Source organism: Choloepus didactylus, chromosome 23, assembly GCF_015220235.1.
Source record: "Choloepus didactylus isolate mChoDid1 chromosome 23, mChoDid1.pri, whole genome shotgun sequence".
Classification (NCBI taxonomy): domain Eukaryota; kingdom Metazoa; phylum Chordata; class Mammalia; order Pilosa; family Megalonychidae; genus Choloepus; species Choloepus didactylus.
Window position 1 is genome coordinate 23,205,699 of NC_051329.1, and position 14,092 is coordinate 23,219,790.

At 44.0% G+C, this 14,092-nt stretch overlaps 1 protein-coding gene across 1 annotated transcript in view; it reads left to right on the forward strand.

The window, feature by feature from the left end:
- The window catches only part of MYO18B (myosin XVIIIB), a 256,547-nt gene that overhangs the window by 107,055 nt on the left and 135,400 nt on the right, over window positions 1-14,092 (forward strand). Inside the window, exons 25-26 of the mRNA XM_037816981.1 lie at window positions 10,187-10,306; window positions 10,622-10,730. Of these exons, the coding sequence (XP_037672909.1) occupies window positions 10,187-10,306; window positions 10,622-10,730 (229 nt within the window). The remainder of the gene's footprint in view (window positions 1-10,186; window positions 10,307-10,621; window positions 10,731-14,092) is intronic.

Sequence of the window (14,092 nt, forward strand, 5' to 3'; positions counted from 1 at the left end):
ATGAGGCCTCCAGGCCAGTACAGAGAAACAGAACACAAGTAAAGAAATAAAGAAGCTAGTTTCAGATTGTGAAGTGCTACAGATGTGAACCAGAGGAAGGTAACAAACAGTGATAGGAGGTCAGGTGGAGGCTTCCATGGAATGGGTGTGTTTATTTCAGGATCCAAATGGCAAGATGTAGTCATCTATGAATACATCTGGGGGAAGGAATGGGAATGGCAAGTACAAGGGTCCTGAGGCAATGTGGGATAATATTTGCTAGCCCAGAGAATAACTAGAGCTTTCTGCACCTGGTGGTATTATTACTGACAATGTTGCTTGGTTTGTTTGGTGAACAATGGTAACTATAATGGGATTCATGACAAAGCCAACAGAACACACCCTTCTCATATTGACAGCCCAGCTTAGCCTGGCTGCTTCACCTGGAGAAGTAGAATGGAGTTTGGGAGGGCACGGTCTTTTCCACTCCTCTTACCCTCTCTGTGAGATTGTGCCCACTCTTCCCATGACAGGTTCTCTGTTCAATTCATGCCCACTGCCACAGCAATGCTACAGTATCAACTGTGGAATTGGCCACAGGGCAGGAAGAAGCGGGGGCTCCTTGCAGAGACAGTCACATCTGCACAGAGAGGCTAGGAGAAGCTAGGCTGAGAGGCTGCCCCCTGAGTCTGTGCCCCTCTTAAGGCAAAGGCAGTAAGGAGGAGAGGAAATGACATGCAGATGCCTCTTCTTCTCTGTAGAGATCCTAGGGAGCAAACAGCCTGACCTCTCTTGGTGGCAGTAGCAACGAGTTGAGTAGGGGATGTGAAAAATCGGAGAGCTGCGGGTTAGTTGGGAATATCTGTGACTGCCCTGTAGAAATCCCTTCCTCCTGAGTTGACAGTTGATTCATTGATTGATTATGAGCTGTCAAGTTGGACCCAGGAGGGGTTGTGAGCACTAGCTCCTGGAGGGAGATTTGGAGAGACGGTTGAGAGGAGCTTCCTTAGCAAACAGGGCAAAACCATGCAGGACACTTGGAGAAGGACGGGAGGGAGCTCAGGCTACTGAAACCTGAATCCAGCAAGCAAAAGTGGGCACTTAAGAATAGTCTGCCCATGCTCTTTTTTGTCTTTGTTTGCATCAGCAGGATTACAGAAAAGATACATGGGGCTTTGCCAAAATAAGATAAAATTTAAAAGCTAAGAAAATCAGAACAAAGGGAAAGAAGAATCAAAGACGGTACAAAGCTAGGGAAAGAGTTAGAAAATGAAAATTTACCCTGGTCTCACTTCGCAGCCTTTGCAAGTGCTGTTACCTCTGCCTGGAACACCTCCCTCCGACCCTCCTCACCTCTTAACGCTTCTTCATCCTCTTTCACTCAGTGTAGATGGTTCTATTACGAATATAGCTACTATAAACATTCTTGCAAGTGTCTTTTGCTACACATGATATACCTTTCTGTTAGGAATATACCTAGCAGTGGAATTGCTGGTCTTCAGTTAGTTCTATGTTGAGTTTTACTAAATGCAGAGCTTCAGAAAACACTAACTGTGTGAGTTTCACTGGCTCCATACCTCACTGATACTTGATATTGTGTGTCTTTTTCATTAGCTGTTTTGGTGGTTGTACAGTATTTTCACATTGTGGTTTTAATTTGCCCTCTGTCCCATGTGTTTTGGCCCATTTGGTTATCCTCTTTGACTAAGTGCCTTTTATGTCTTTTGCCCATTTTTTATTGGATGTCTGCTTTTTATTTCCCTGTTTATACCCTCTGAATATAAGTTCTTTGTTGGATGTACGTATTGCAGATATTCTTCTCTGCTTTGTGCTTGCCTTTTCTGACTGCACTAAGTTTGTGTTTTCTGAAGCTCTGCATTTTTTCAGTGCTGCCAGAGGGGCAAAGAAGAGGTCAAAGGGCTCCAGAATTCCCAAAACTATTTCAATTGTAGTAACTCCATTTTTTGTTGTTGTTGTTTGATTCTACGTTTTATCAATTCTCAGAAGAACATTTTTTTTCCCTACCATTTTACATCTCTGAAATTGGGACACATCTTACACTTAAAATTGGCAGCACTTTCTTTTCTTAGATTCTGTAACAATGCATCTTCTAATCAGTTGCAGCATATTAGGGCCCAACTAAGATTTTATTTGAAGAAAGTACTCTGACTCTCTCTTCTCCCAAAAGTTACCATTGGTTTAGATCATTTGCTTTTCTACCTTGAAGAGCATGAGAATCACCTGGGGAGCTCTTAACCCTGAAGCTTCCTCATCCCATCTCCTGAGGGTTTGAGCTGGGAGGAAGGTGGGGATGACCCTCTACTACTTCTGTAACAACCCCCTGGTGATCGTGATGTAGAGAGTTCCGGAGCCTCACTGCAAGAAATGCTGTGTCACAGAAGTGGTTCTCAGGCTTAAGATCATGTTAGAATCCCCTGGAGGACTGGTTAGAATACAGAAGCTGGACCCCACCCTTGGAGACTTTGAGTCATTCCGGGTTGGCCCCGGATATTCTGCATTTCTAACAGGTGCTTAGACGATGCTGAAGTTGCTGGTCCAGGGACCCCACTTTGAGAAACACTGGGCTAGAGAATTCATCTCCTTCCATGTGATTCTACTTTCTTTCACTTGACTGTTAAGATTTGGGGAGCAAATACACCTTCAGGTCTGTGCTGCTGTTCAGGACCTCTGTGCCCCACCCCTTGTCTCAGTAGTGGGGGAAAGAATTGATAGAAATGTTGCTGAAACATGTTATGTCTCATCAGTGGAAACTCTGTTTGACTGGGCTTATTAAAAAGAGAACATTATTGCAGAATGATTTAAGTGCTTCATTTGCGAAGGAGCAAGAGAGGAGATGAGCTGCGAGGAGCTGGCTATAAACATTCCTCAAGCGTGCAAAATCTGCCTTGATGCAAAGTGGGGTTTTTTTATTTCCACGAGGAAAGCAGGCCCAGCTTCCTGTAGGAAGTACCTATAAGGCTTTGGGAGTCCATGGGTATATATGGCAGGATGGTGATTTCTTCCCTCTCTGAATTATGTTCTGGGTTTCCCCCCAAAGCCTTGTTTATGGCAAAAAAAAAAAAAAAAACAAAACACAAAAAACACAAAAACCGAGGCCTGTGCTCTCCAGATTTCTGGCCTCTGTAGTCTGACTGTTTTTATATTTTGGAATAGAACTGCTGAAAGACTCCACCAGGATACAATGAGATTGGAGATTTAGGTCAGAAAGTCCATTTGTAAAGAGCTGAGGGAGTTTGGTCCTGAGCATGACTGACAGTTTATTGCTGGGAGGGGAGGGGGGTTGTACAGCCAGTGAGTGTCTAAGCCCCAGACACTTCCCATGTCCTCTGATGCCTAGTCCTGGGCTCCTCCAGTAGCACCGTGCTTCTGGGGACTAGATGGGAGCTCCTAGTCCCTAAGAGAATAAAATAGTCCAAGTCCCTACCTGACTCTGGTCTTTTGGGGCTAAACTGCCAGGGCAGGCTGGGGAGGGTCTCCTCCCAGCAAGGAGCCAGCTACAGAAGTGCTCTGCCCATTGCATGCCTATATTTATAGATGATGACAGTGGATTGGCAAGGACCCCACAGAGGAGGGTACAGCTGGAATGTTCTTTCTCTCTGTGTGCCTTGGTTTTCCCATATAAAAATTGGGGCATGATCTCTGTTCATTAAGATTTCTGCAGTCAAAGGCTCTGAGACAAAGAGACGCCTCATTTAAAAGTAAAAAAAAAAATTATTAAAAAAAAATCGGGGCATAATCTCTCCTCTGTCTACCTCACAAGGTTAGGGGTTAGTCCAGTGGCCTGATCTTGGATATCTGGGCACAGAGGAGCAGAAGGTCGAGCTAGCTCAGGTTCCAGGCTGCTGCCCTTGCATCTCTTCTGCTGTGAACTCATGGGCAAATTCTTCCAGTCTCTGAGCTTTTGTTTCATCATCAGTAAAATGGCAATGATAATAATTACTTTCTCTTCATAGGTTTGTGGTGAGGGCTCCATGGGGGCATGCCTTAAGTTATCTAATAAGCCTTCAAACATCATCATCCTTATTAATAAGCCTTTAAAATTTTTTCACCCCACCCCCACCCAGTAAACTATGATTTCATAAAAGATAATGACACACTTCAGCTATTTTTACAACCCTCAGTGTCTAGCGTAAAGCAGTCAATGAAATTGAATGAATGGAGTAATGCTGAATTTAATAATAAAAGTAACATTTAATGAGTGATGTGTCTGTGCAAGGTGCCGATAAGTCTTTTTCCTGTAAATCAAACTATGATGAAGGTGTCAGTGCATCCACTTTAGAGAGGAGGAAAGAGAATCCCGGAGAGGTGAAGTTATTTGTCCAACATCACACAGCTGGCAAGGGGAAGCTGGGGTTTGAGTCCAGTTCTGGCTCACTCTAATCAGGTACTTTCAATAAAACAAGCTGTGATAGAGAAGGAGTATCTACCAAGACTAGAAATGGGTTCAGGGTGAACTTCTCAGAGGAGAGGACTTAAAGGTGATGGGGGTTAGGCAGAGGGCATAGCAAGAGAAAATCGGAGTGCTGTGGTCTGGCTGGTAGGTGCAATTCTGATGACTGGAGTGTCATGTCTGCATGGAGTGGGTTTGGGGATGGGACTAGGCCATAAAACTCGGCCACATCCCAAAGGGCCATAAGAATCACGTTACAGGTTTGGACTCCATCTGAAGGTGAGGGTGGGACCAAAGAACATTTTCAAGAGGGGGTGTATTGGTGACATGATCTGATGAGTTATTTTCTCTTCTAGGTGAGGCATTTGGTGGGTGCGAGAGGCCCACACAGGCCCTGTCTGAGGCTTCTGAAAACCTGTAGCTGTCCCTTTTCCTGGGGGGAGCCCCATGACCAGTCAGTGATGTGACAGTAGCTTTCCCTGCCCCACCCCTGGATGCCCTCTCCGAGGCCTGATCCTCCTCTTGACGTCTTAAAAAAGCAGCCCCATTTCTATAAACATGCCAAAGGCTGTGCAACCTTCACTTTATCCCTCCTTTCACTCGTACATTTACTTGTCACCCCCAAGAGGTGGGTTGGTAGCTTGGTTGGCAGTGAGGGCTACCTCATTTCATATCCCAGCTTTGTCCCTGGCCAGCTGGGCGTCCTTGGTTGAATGCCTGCATCTTGCTGCCTGTCTTAGTTTCCCAGCTGCTATGACAAATACCACACAATGGGTTGGCTTAATGACAGGAATTTACTGGCTCACAGTTTCAAAGGCTAGAAGTCCAAAATTCAGGCATCAGGAGGCCGTGCTTTCTCCCCAAAGTTTGTGGTACTCTGGTGCTGGCTTGTCACAAAACTTGGGGTTCCTTGGTTTGCTTCCCACCACATGGTGACCTCTCACTCCCAGTGTTTGCTCTTCCGGTTTCTGCTGGCTTCCAGTGTCTGGCTCCTGTGGCCTTCTCTGACTGACTGTGTCTGAGTTTCTTCTGCTTAAAAGACTCCAGTAACCGGATTAAGGCCTGCTATGATTCAGGTGGACTCCACCTTAACTAAAAGTAACATCTTCAAAAGGTCATATTTACCCATGAGTTCACACCCACAGGAACATGGATTAAGATTAAGAACATGTCTTTCAGTGAGGTACATAGGGCAACCTACCCCAGTGCCTCAGTTTCCTCATCTGCAATGTGGAGACAATGTCAGTACCTTCCTCTCAGCGTTGTTGTGCCTTCTGGGCACGTGGTAAGTGCTACCTGTTAGTGGTTGTTAATGTGGTTACTATCTGTTACGATAACTTAGGATAGTGGGTAGTGTGTTGGACAGAGATTCTCCCTGGAAGAAATGCACAGGATGGTGCCCAGCATGCAGCATGCCTCTCTGGGGAAAGCCCTGGGAGCCTGCCACTAAGCTAGAGATTTGTTCTGAATTTTCCCTGATGCCTGAGTCAGAGCTGGGGGCAGATACCATGAGACTGAAGCTGCAGCTTAATCTCCTTGACAAACAGTGCACGAGCCAGGAGGCTCGCAGTTGGGCCAGCCTTTATTCTTTTGACTCATTTTCTCTTTTAGTGGCCAGGTTGATGTGGATGGGGGTCCACACCGCCTCCCTTTGTAGTTGGGGTCCAGATCTTATTTGAACTTCGATCCGTCCCCTGATGGCTGTTTGACCTTGGGCGGGTCACTTCACATCTCTGAGGCAAGTAGATAATGACTCATGTCCTGTTGACTCCCAGGGACTGGGGTGGGGGGATTGCCTCAGATGGTGGATGTGGGGAGGAAGAGAGTATGGGGGTTATGATCCAGGGGCTAGGGGAGTCGGGCTGCCTGGGCATGACTCCTGGCTGCTGCTACCTGTCAGCTGTGATCTTGGGCAAACCGCTTCACCTCTCAGTGCCTCTCAATGCCAGTTTCCTGGTCTGTGTTTTTTTTTTTTAAATAAAATGTTTGTTTTATTTGCAAATTATGTACTGAATATATTTTATGTTATGAGAAGGAATTGTGGAGGAATGAGAAGAGGCATCACCTTCCAACCAATGCCGTTTGTGTTCTCTATTGGAGATGAACATCTTTCTACTAAATCAGACATATAAACCAGTTTGGATTTCCTAAGTTGGAAAAGGAGAATTTGTAGCTAAAGAAATTAAGGCATTGCCAGTGCCTCAGTTCCTCTCAATGCCAGTTTCCTGGTTTGTATAAAGAGCATGACAAAACTATCCTTCTTGTAAGGTATTTGATGGGCTTAAAGAAGATGACATGTGCAAAGTGCTTAGCACATGTTACCCTCAGCATTTGATGAGGCTCAGCTATTTCTTATACAAGGGGTTATGATGAACAGATGCTTTGGTACAAATGGAAAACATACAGGGGTAGAGTAGAAGAGAGTTGTTATCTGCTGTCTGCAGGTAAGGTGGTTTTGGGGACTGAGGGTCCTTAAATGTAAGAGCCGAAGGCAGAATCCAGCCAAGACACATGAGTGCTCCCATGGTTTACTTGTCTCCCCATTTTGGCAGTAGGATCCTTGAGGGCAAGGCCTGTCTTACAGTAGGTGCTCACATAATACCTGTCAGATCCATGAGTGATGGCCCAAGGTCCCATGTGTACTCAAAATTTAATATCCCATCAAATCTCAATTACCCACTGTTCCCCCAAACTGCAAATAATGTCAGGGTTTATTGCTTCTATTCAACTCCATGCAAAAGGTGCAGAAATCCATTCACTCCTTCCCCTCATCTCTAGCAGACCTTTGGAAATTGTTTCTAAGTAGAAAGAGCATTTCTGATTATTTGGCCAAGTGGCAGATCCAGGGAGGTTTTCAAAATAATTTTAGTTAATCAGCCCTTGAGTAATCTGTGAGGACCCTTCTGGGTTTGCAAAGTAGGCTCTCCCTTCATTAAATTGGTTTGCATTTTGCATTCTCCCAACAGATGTAGCCATGGTACCCATTCCTCACCTCTAGCGACAAAGCCCCTGGGCCCTGCTTTGTGGGAAGAAGAAGGGATTTATGGGGACAGAAGAAGGTCAAGGGCTACTTGTCTCCATGAAAAGCGTTCTGTCACTTCCCCATTTTGAAAGGATTAATTGTCTTTTGGGCTCCTGCCTTGGATTCTTTGAAACTCAAAATTAAGGCATTAAATTAATTTTGTGCTCCCCTTGCTCAGGCCGATTAGCACAAATTAAATTTCACACTAATTGGCTAAGGCAGAGAGAACACAATCCCAGAGCCTAGGATTCATGCTGATCCTAGGGCTGGGAGTGGGTATGAGTGTGATTTGGGGCATTCCTGGCTTGCACCTGCCTATACTGTATGGCCATTGAAAATGAACACTTTTCCAATGCAGATGTCTTTACGTGCCCATAAGCAAATCTTACACATCTAAAGCCAAGTGTGAAGCCAAAATCAGAAAGTGACTCTGGCAATTTCTATGGCAGTGGTTCTCAAACTTTATTAAGTCACCTGGAGGGTGTTAAAATGCAGATTCCTGGGCCCCACTTCAGAAATACTGGTTTAGGAGGTCTAGGCTGCTAGAATTTGTGTTTTAACAATCTCAGGTCACTACAATGCAAGTATGCTCCCAGAACACTTTAGAGACATCAGTTTAAGAAATAGCCAAAGGAATCTCCACCCCAAAGACAGGTGGGAATACCCTGGGAGAGCTCCTCATTCATTAACTTGTTACTTGGTTCAGACCGATCTGGGTTCAAATATTGGTTCTGTCATTTACTTTCTGCTTGACTTTGGAACACTCCCACCAAGCCTCTCTTTTGCTCTTTCCATTGAAATTTGCATTTTGGTCTGAATAGTCTCTGAGGTGGTCAACCAGATGGGAAGCAGATGGGTTGGAGAAGGGGGAAAAGAAGGGTAGGGAGTGATGATGGGGTGAAGTAAAAAGTGCAGAGCAGCCCCAATTTTGGAAACAACTGTTTTTGAAAGATATATGTTTTGTTTTGTTTCTGATTCCAAAAGCACATGTTTGAGGTAAAAATAATTCAACAATATAGAAATACATCACATGGAAATTGGGGTCCCATGTGAGTCTCAATTCTGTGGGGAGAGCCCTATTAACAGTTCAGGAGTGCATTTTTCTGTGCAAATATAAATGAAAATGGGATCATGCCAAACATTCTATTCCATAACTTTGCTTTTTCTCCCACTTGGCAATATGTCTTGGGATTTTTTTTTTTTTTTTTTTTTTTTTTTAATGTAAGAACATATAGATCTCCTTCCTCCTTTGTGAGGCCTCTGAATGATGTGTGAGAGCAGCCTGTGAGCAGACAGTATTGACTGGAGGCTGGTTCAGAAGGGCAGCTATATTCCATTCTGCCAGGACCACTTAGCTCCCATGTGATAACACCCCACAGTGCCCGCAAGAGCCAGTCATGATGTGGAGGGTCTGAAGGAGAGCAAGGTATTTTGACATCTGCATACCCAGCATTTATGGGGCACAATCAAGATGCTTAATTCAAGGCATTTTTCAGCTCAGGCAGCTAAGACCCCAGAGATGACGAGATTTGTCCAAAGGCACACAACACATCGTTTGCTGTGTCTAGACTTGAACCCCATCTCCTGCCTCCTGACTTTAGTCACTTTCTCCCATGAGATGTGGTTGTCTGTTTCACGAGTTAATCCTGTTCTGTGCGGGGTCTTGTCTGAGACTGTGGGCCATAAACACTCCACTTGTCCACTTCTCTTCTGTCTCCTTTGCATATCCTTGAACACTGAAGGTTTAGAAGCCCCCTTACCTGACCCATTTGGCATCCATTGTTAGTTATGTAATTGAAAAAAAAGTCGGCTTAAGTGCAGAATCATAAAAAAATTAATGTTTTTTTTTTCATTTTTAACCTAAAATATGTATATTTTAACTCACTGCATTTCTGAGCAAGGGCCAAAGCCTATGGGTATGAGCCTTTGACTGGAGTCCCAAGTCTTTGTTAAAATACACCCCTAATACTTATAATAATACAGGTAATACTAATAATAATCCTGATGATACCCTGTTTTGATTTCCTTAAAGCAGAGCAAATGGGAAAGTAATTTGAATGGAGAAAACTAATTTACTTCGTTTTTCATTGTTTCATCCACACCTTTTGACGGCATTTTAAAAAAAGCAACTCACTATTATCAATTCCTTCCAAAACATTCAACCTAGTTTTCATGGAAACCCTTTGTGCAGTCATATTTTATAGGTTCATGTAACAGCCAATTGAACAGGTAATCACAGTGAAAATGCACCTGGCATAAATAGGTTGGGAACTCACACAACTGATCTTGGATGTTCATGACCAACTCTTGCAGGAGCAGAGGGGCTTTGGGGCACTGTGGAGAGGTGTGTGAGGTGGGAATGTCAGTGGTGTCGTACTAAAGGAACATGTCAGTCAGTCCAGTGAAGATTGGTTAAAAAAGAGCTTTCTACTATAATAGCTATTTTTAACTTAGCACTTACTACATACCAGGCACTGTGCTAAGCTTTGTAAGGATTGTCTCATTAATCTTCACAATTCTGTAAGTGATATCCCCCCTTTAAAGTTGAGAACTCTGAATCAGATAGGCATCCTGCCTTGTTCAAAGTCATACAGCTGGTGAGTGTGGAACCAAGAATTCCAACACACCAGGACCAGTCAAACCACAAAGAGGGTTGTTCCTCAGTGATAGCCAGTGATTTGTCCAAAGGTGGTCCTGTGGAGTGCACATGAGGGGAGAAAGGCTGGCATCCCCAGTGAGTGACTCTTCCTTGACCCTCTCCTGCCCCATCCCAGATTGCTGACTTGACCACAGAGCTCACTGAGGAGCGCTTCAAAGGTGACGTGGCCTGTCAGGCACTGGAGAGTGAGCGGGCAGAACAGCTGCAGGCCTTCCGGGAGGTCCAGGAGCTGAAGGTGAGTGGTCAGGGGTGACAGGTATGGTAGGGTAATTGAACACGGTGGCTAGGAGTGGTTGGACCTTCCCCCTTGGGCTCACATCTATAATTGGTAAGCCTAAGCAAGATGTACAAGTTTGCTGACTCCCATGCCCAAGGACCTGGGGTACATTTGGGTCTTCCTAAGGCTTGACCTAGGAGGTTCCACGGGTCAGAATTATATAGGAGGTGGCCAGTCCCTGCTCTTGGAGGTTCCATGAGTGAGAGCTATGCAGAGGTTGCCAGCCCAGGCTTCTGTCCAGCTGCAGTGTGGATCTTGGGGCCTTTCTTCCAGAGCAAGTATGAGGAAGTCCAGAAGAAATTGGGAGAAGTGGAGAAACAGTTAGAAGAATCCCAGCAGAAAATTCAGTTGAATGTCTTGGGAAGGAATCACACTGGAGAAGGTGAGCAGACTTGACCCTTGGTGTTGGATGCTGGTGGAGACAGCTTTATTTTTAATTAGTTCATGCATGCATGCATTCATTCATTCATCATTTATTCATATAGTCAAAGAGACATACTGAGAACTTTCTTTGGGCTAGATACTGCGTTAGGGTCTGGTATTACAGCAAAGAACAAACAGGCACAGTGCTCACCCTCTTGGAGCTTATGGTCTTGTAGAAGAGAGACATTAAACAGATAACCCAACAATATCCCAAATAATAAATTATCATTTTGATGAGTGCTGTTTAGGAACAATGCAAAGAATCATTAAAAAAAAAAATAGTGGCTTTATGGGCAAGCCACTTCTGTATTTATGTAAACATATTTGTTTATAAATTTTGAGGGAGGCAGTTTAGTGGTTAAAAATGAAGCCTGTGAAGTTGCATTTCTGGATTTGAATCTAGACTCCAACTCTTTTGATGGGTGACTTTGGGCAGAGAAATTGTTGTGCCTTAGTTTACTCATTTTTCAAATGGATATGGTCATAGATGATTAATTGAAAGTGTTTAGCGACATGGCTCTTGACAAAGAGCACTGAGAGCTTTTAGCTACTTTGTCATTATTATTACTAATAATAGCATGATTTCTATCCACTTTCCTAACTGTGGAGCAGAAACTGCTGCTATCCCCCTTTTACAGATATAGCTGTGTTGGGCACTCAGCAGTTGTTGAACAAATGAAGAGGTGGTGAGAAGACCCCTCATTTGCCCAGTGGCAGATGGCTTTTGAGTGCCAAGGGTTTCTGGTGGTGCCTGTCTTAACACAGCTGCCTAGAGACCCACATACCTTGGTCAGATGGGGTGTGGTGACATTGTTTTCAACTTGCCACTGTTCCTCCTCTTCTCCTCAGTGCAAAGGAGTCAGCTGAGAAGGATACCCAGTGTGTCAGCTTCTATTAAATGTTGGCCCCATTACTTTAGTTCCCCCCGAGAATTCATGACCTAGATGTGTCAGAGATACTCAGAGGAATGGAGGTCAGATGGTGGTGGTGAAGGGACAAGGCACATTTGCTTTCTACTCCGCTCTTGTTCTCCCATCATCCAGGCCACCCCTGGAGGAGGCATTTACCAGGAAGGTTAAGGCAGAAGTGTTTGAGATTCCCCTGATGTGGGAGACACAACCAGTTGGGTACATGTAATGAGGGAGGATGTGTTTGCACAGAGCCCACCACGTGGGATGGTACAGTTTCCCCAGGAGAGTGTCAGTACCAGTTCCGGGCTGCCTGGGATTCATGTATACATGGTGCCCCCCAATTTGTTTTCCTATGGAAGGATCTAGGAGTTGAATGAGATGGGGAGATGTGCTGACACATGAGCACATTAGTCACGATGCTCTATTGGCTCTCCACTGTGGATGCTCATTCGAGGAAGTCAGTCCACAAATATTTTGTTTCTCATTATGAAAGAATATACTCAAGCTGGAGTATAAATTATTTTTAGAAAGTTTTTCCTGTATGCATGTTTAAGTATTTAAAGAGAATCTTCAATGATTTACACTCAACACTGAGCTGGACACTGTGGGGGTTACAGAAAAACTTTATTTGGTCCCTGCACTCAAGAAATTTGAAATATAATTGGTGAGATTAGACAAACACAGGATAGTGAAGATCTGAATTATAAGTCCTGATTGAGAGTGGCATCCATGGACAGAAAAGTTGGAGATGAGATCAGTCTTGAAGGATGGAGAGTAGTTTCCTCACCTGCTCTTGTTGCCCACACATGCCACTCGCTCTGCAGCATGTTATATCACAGAACACATGGGCAGCTGCAGAAGTGCTTTCTGTTGCTTCCTCTTCCTTTTGCAGGCCATACTGCTTGCTACTTGAGACTTTTTCCCAGAGGAAAGCTAGGATTCTTTTACCATCATGATGTTATTTATCCTGGTAGCAACAAGAACAAGATAGGGCTAACTCCTTATTGTTACATTATATTAGTTTTCTGTCTGGGTTATTGATGCAAGGATCTCTATTAGGGTCACCATCTCTGCGACTTCAGTCTACCATCCATCTCTCCATTCACCCATCTACCGTCTACCCATCCATACCATCCACCCATTCATCCATGTACCTATCCAATGAAAGTAATTAAGCACTTACTATGAGTAGGCATTCTAGTAAGTTCTTGAGACACAATGATGAACAAAGCAAGTTTGCTGCCTTTATGAATGTGAATCTTCTTTCAGATTTCCACAAGCGCCCTGATCCTGAGAGCCCCTTGATCTCATTAGATTGCAGCTATATGTTCACATGTTTGTCTGCCTTGCTAGATTTCTTCATCTCGTTATATCTTGTCCCTGGTACTGAGTGGTGTACTCTATGAGTGGATGGATGGATGGATGGATGGTAGGTGGATGGTCTCTATCTTAAGCTGTCTACTTGTTGATATGTTTGCCTTGGCTCCGTTATCCTAAGGGGCAATATTCTGTTATTCATATGGTCAAAATATGACATTATAACTTAGGCTAGCCTGTTCATCCAAAAAATTTTCAGCACATAAGCAAAGGATTTTTACAGATTTTTGACCAAATCAAGGGATTGTTCTGTTATCTCATGGAGACACCTTGTGACTGGTATCCCGGGTGCTAGCATTCAGTAGACCCTTGAATTATTATTCATTCATTTATTTAACTAATTCACTTAATCAACAGTCATTGATTACATAGTCTGTGCCACCCAGTGAGGTTGGCCAGTAGCCTGATTCCATTGGGGTCTCTTTTGTTAGGTTCATTAAGCAGTCGTGAACATGCATTGACATGTTTGGGTGGCCCTCTATGTGTAAGGTGCCCTTCTAGAGGGTGTTGAAGACTCACTGTATTAGTCAGCGTTCTCCAGAGAAGCAGAATCAATAGGATATAGATAAATGGATGGACAGCTATAGATACATGGCTATATGGACATATATGGATATATGGATATATATAGATATATGGATATATATGAAGATATATATCCATTAAGAGATTTATTATAGGGAATTGGCTCACACAGTTATAGGGACTGGCAAGTCCAAACTCCATAGGGCAAGCCACATACTGGAAACTCCGATAAAGGTGATGTTGAAGTCCTTAGTTCAAATTCCCCAGGGGCAGCTTATAGGCTGGAAATTCCATCTAGAGTCAATGCTGAAGTTGAGGCAGAAATTCCTCTTACGACCTCTGAAACCCTCAGTTTTGGCTTTTTAAGCCTCCAACTGATTCAATGAAGAGACTATCCACATTGCTGATGATGATCTCCCTTGTTGACTGTAGAGGCAATTAACTGATTATAGATAACAAATCCCATCTATGAAATACCCTTACAGTAACAAATAGGCCAATGCTTGAT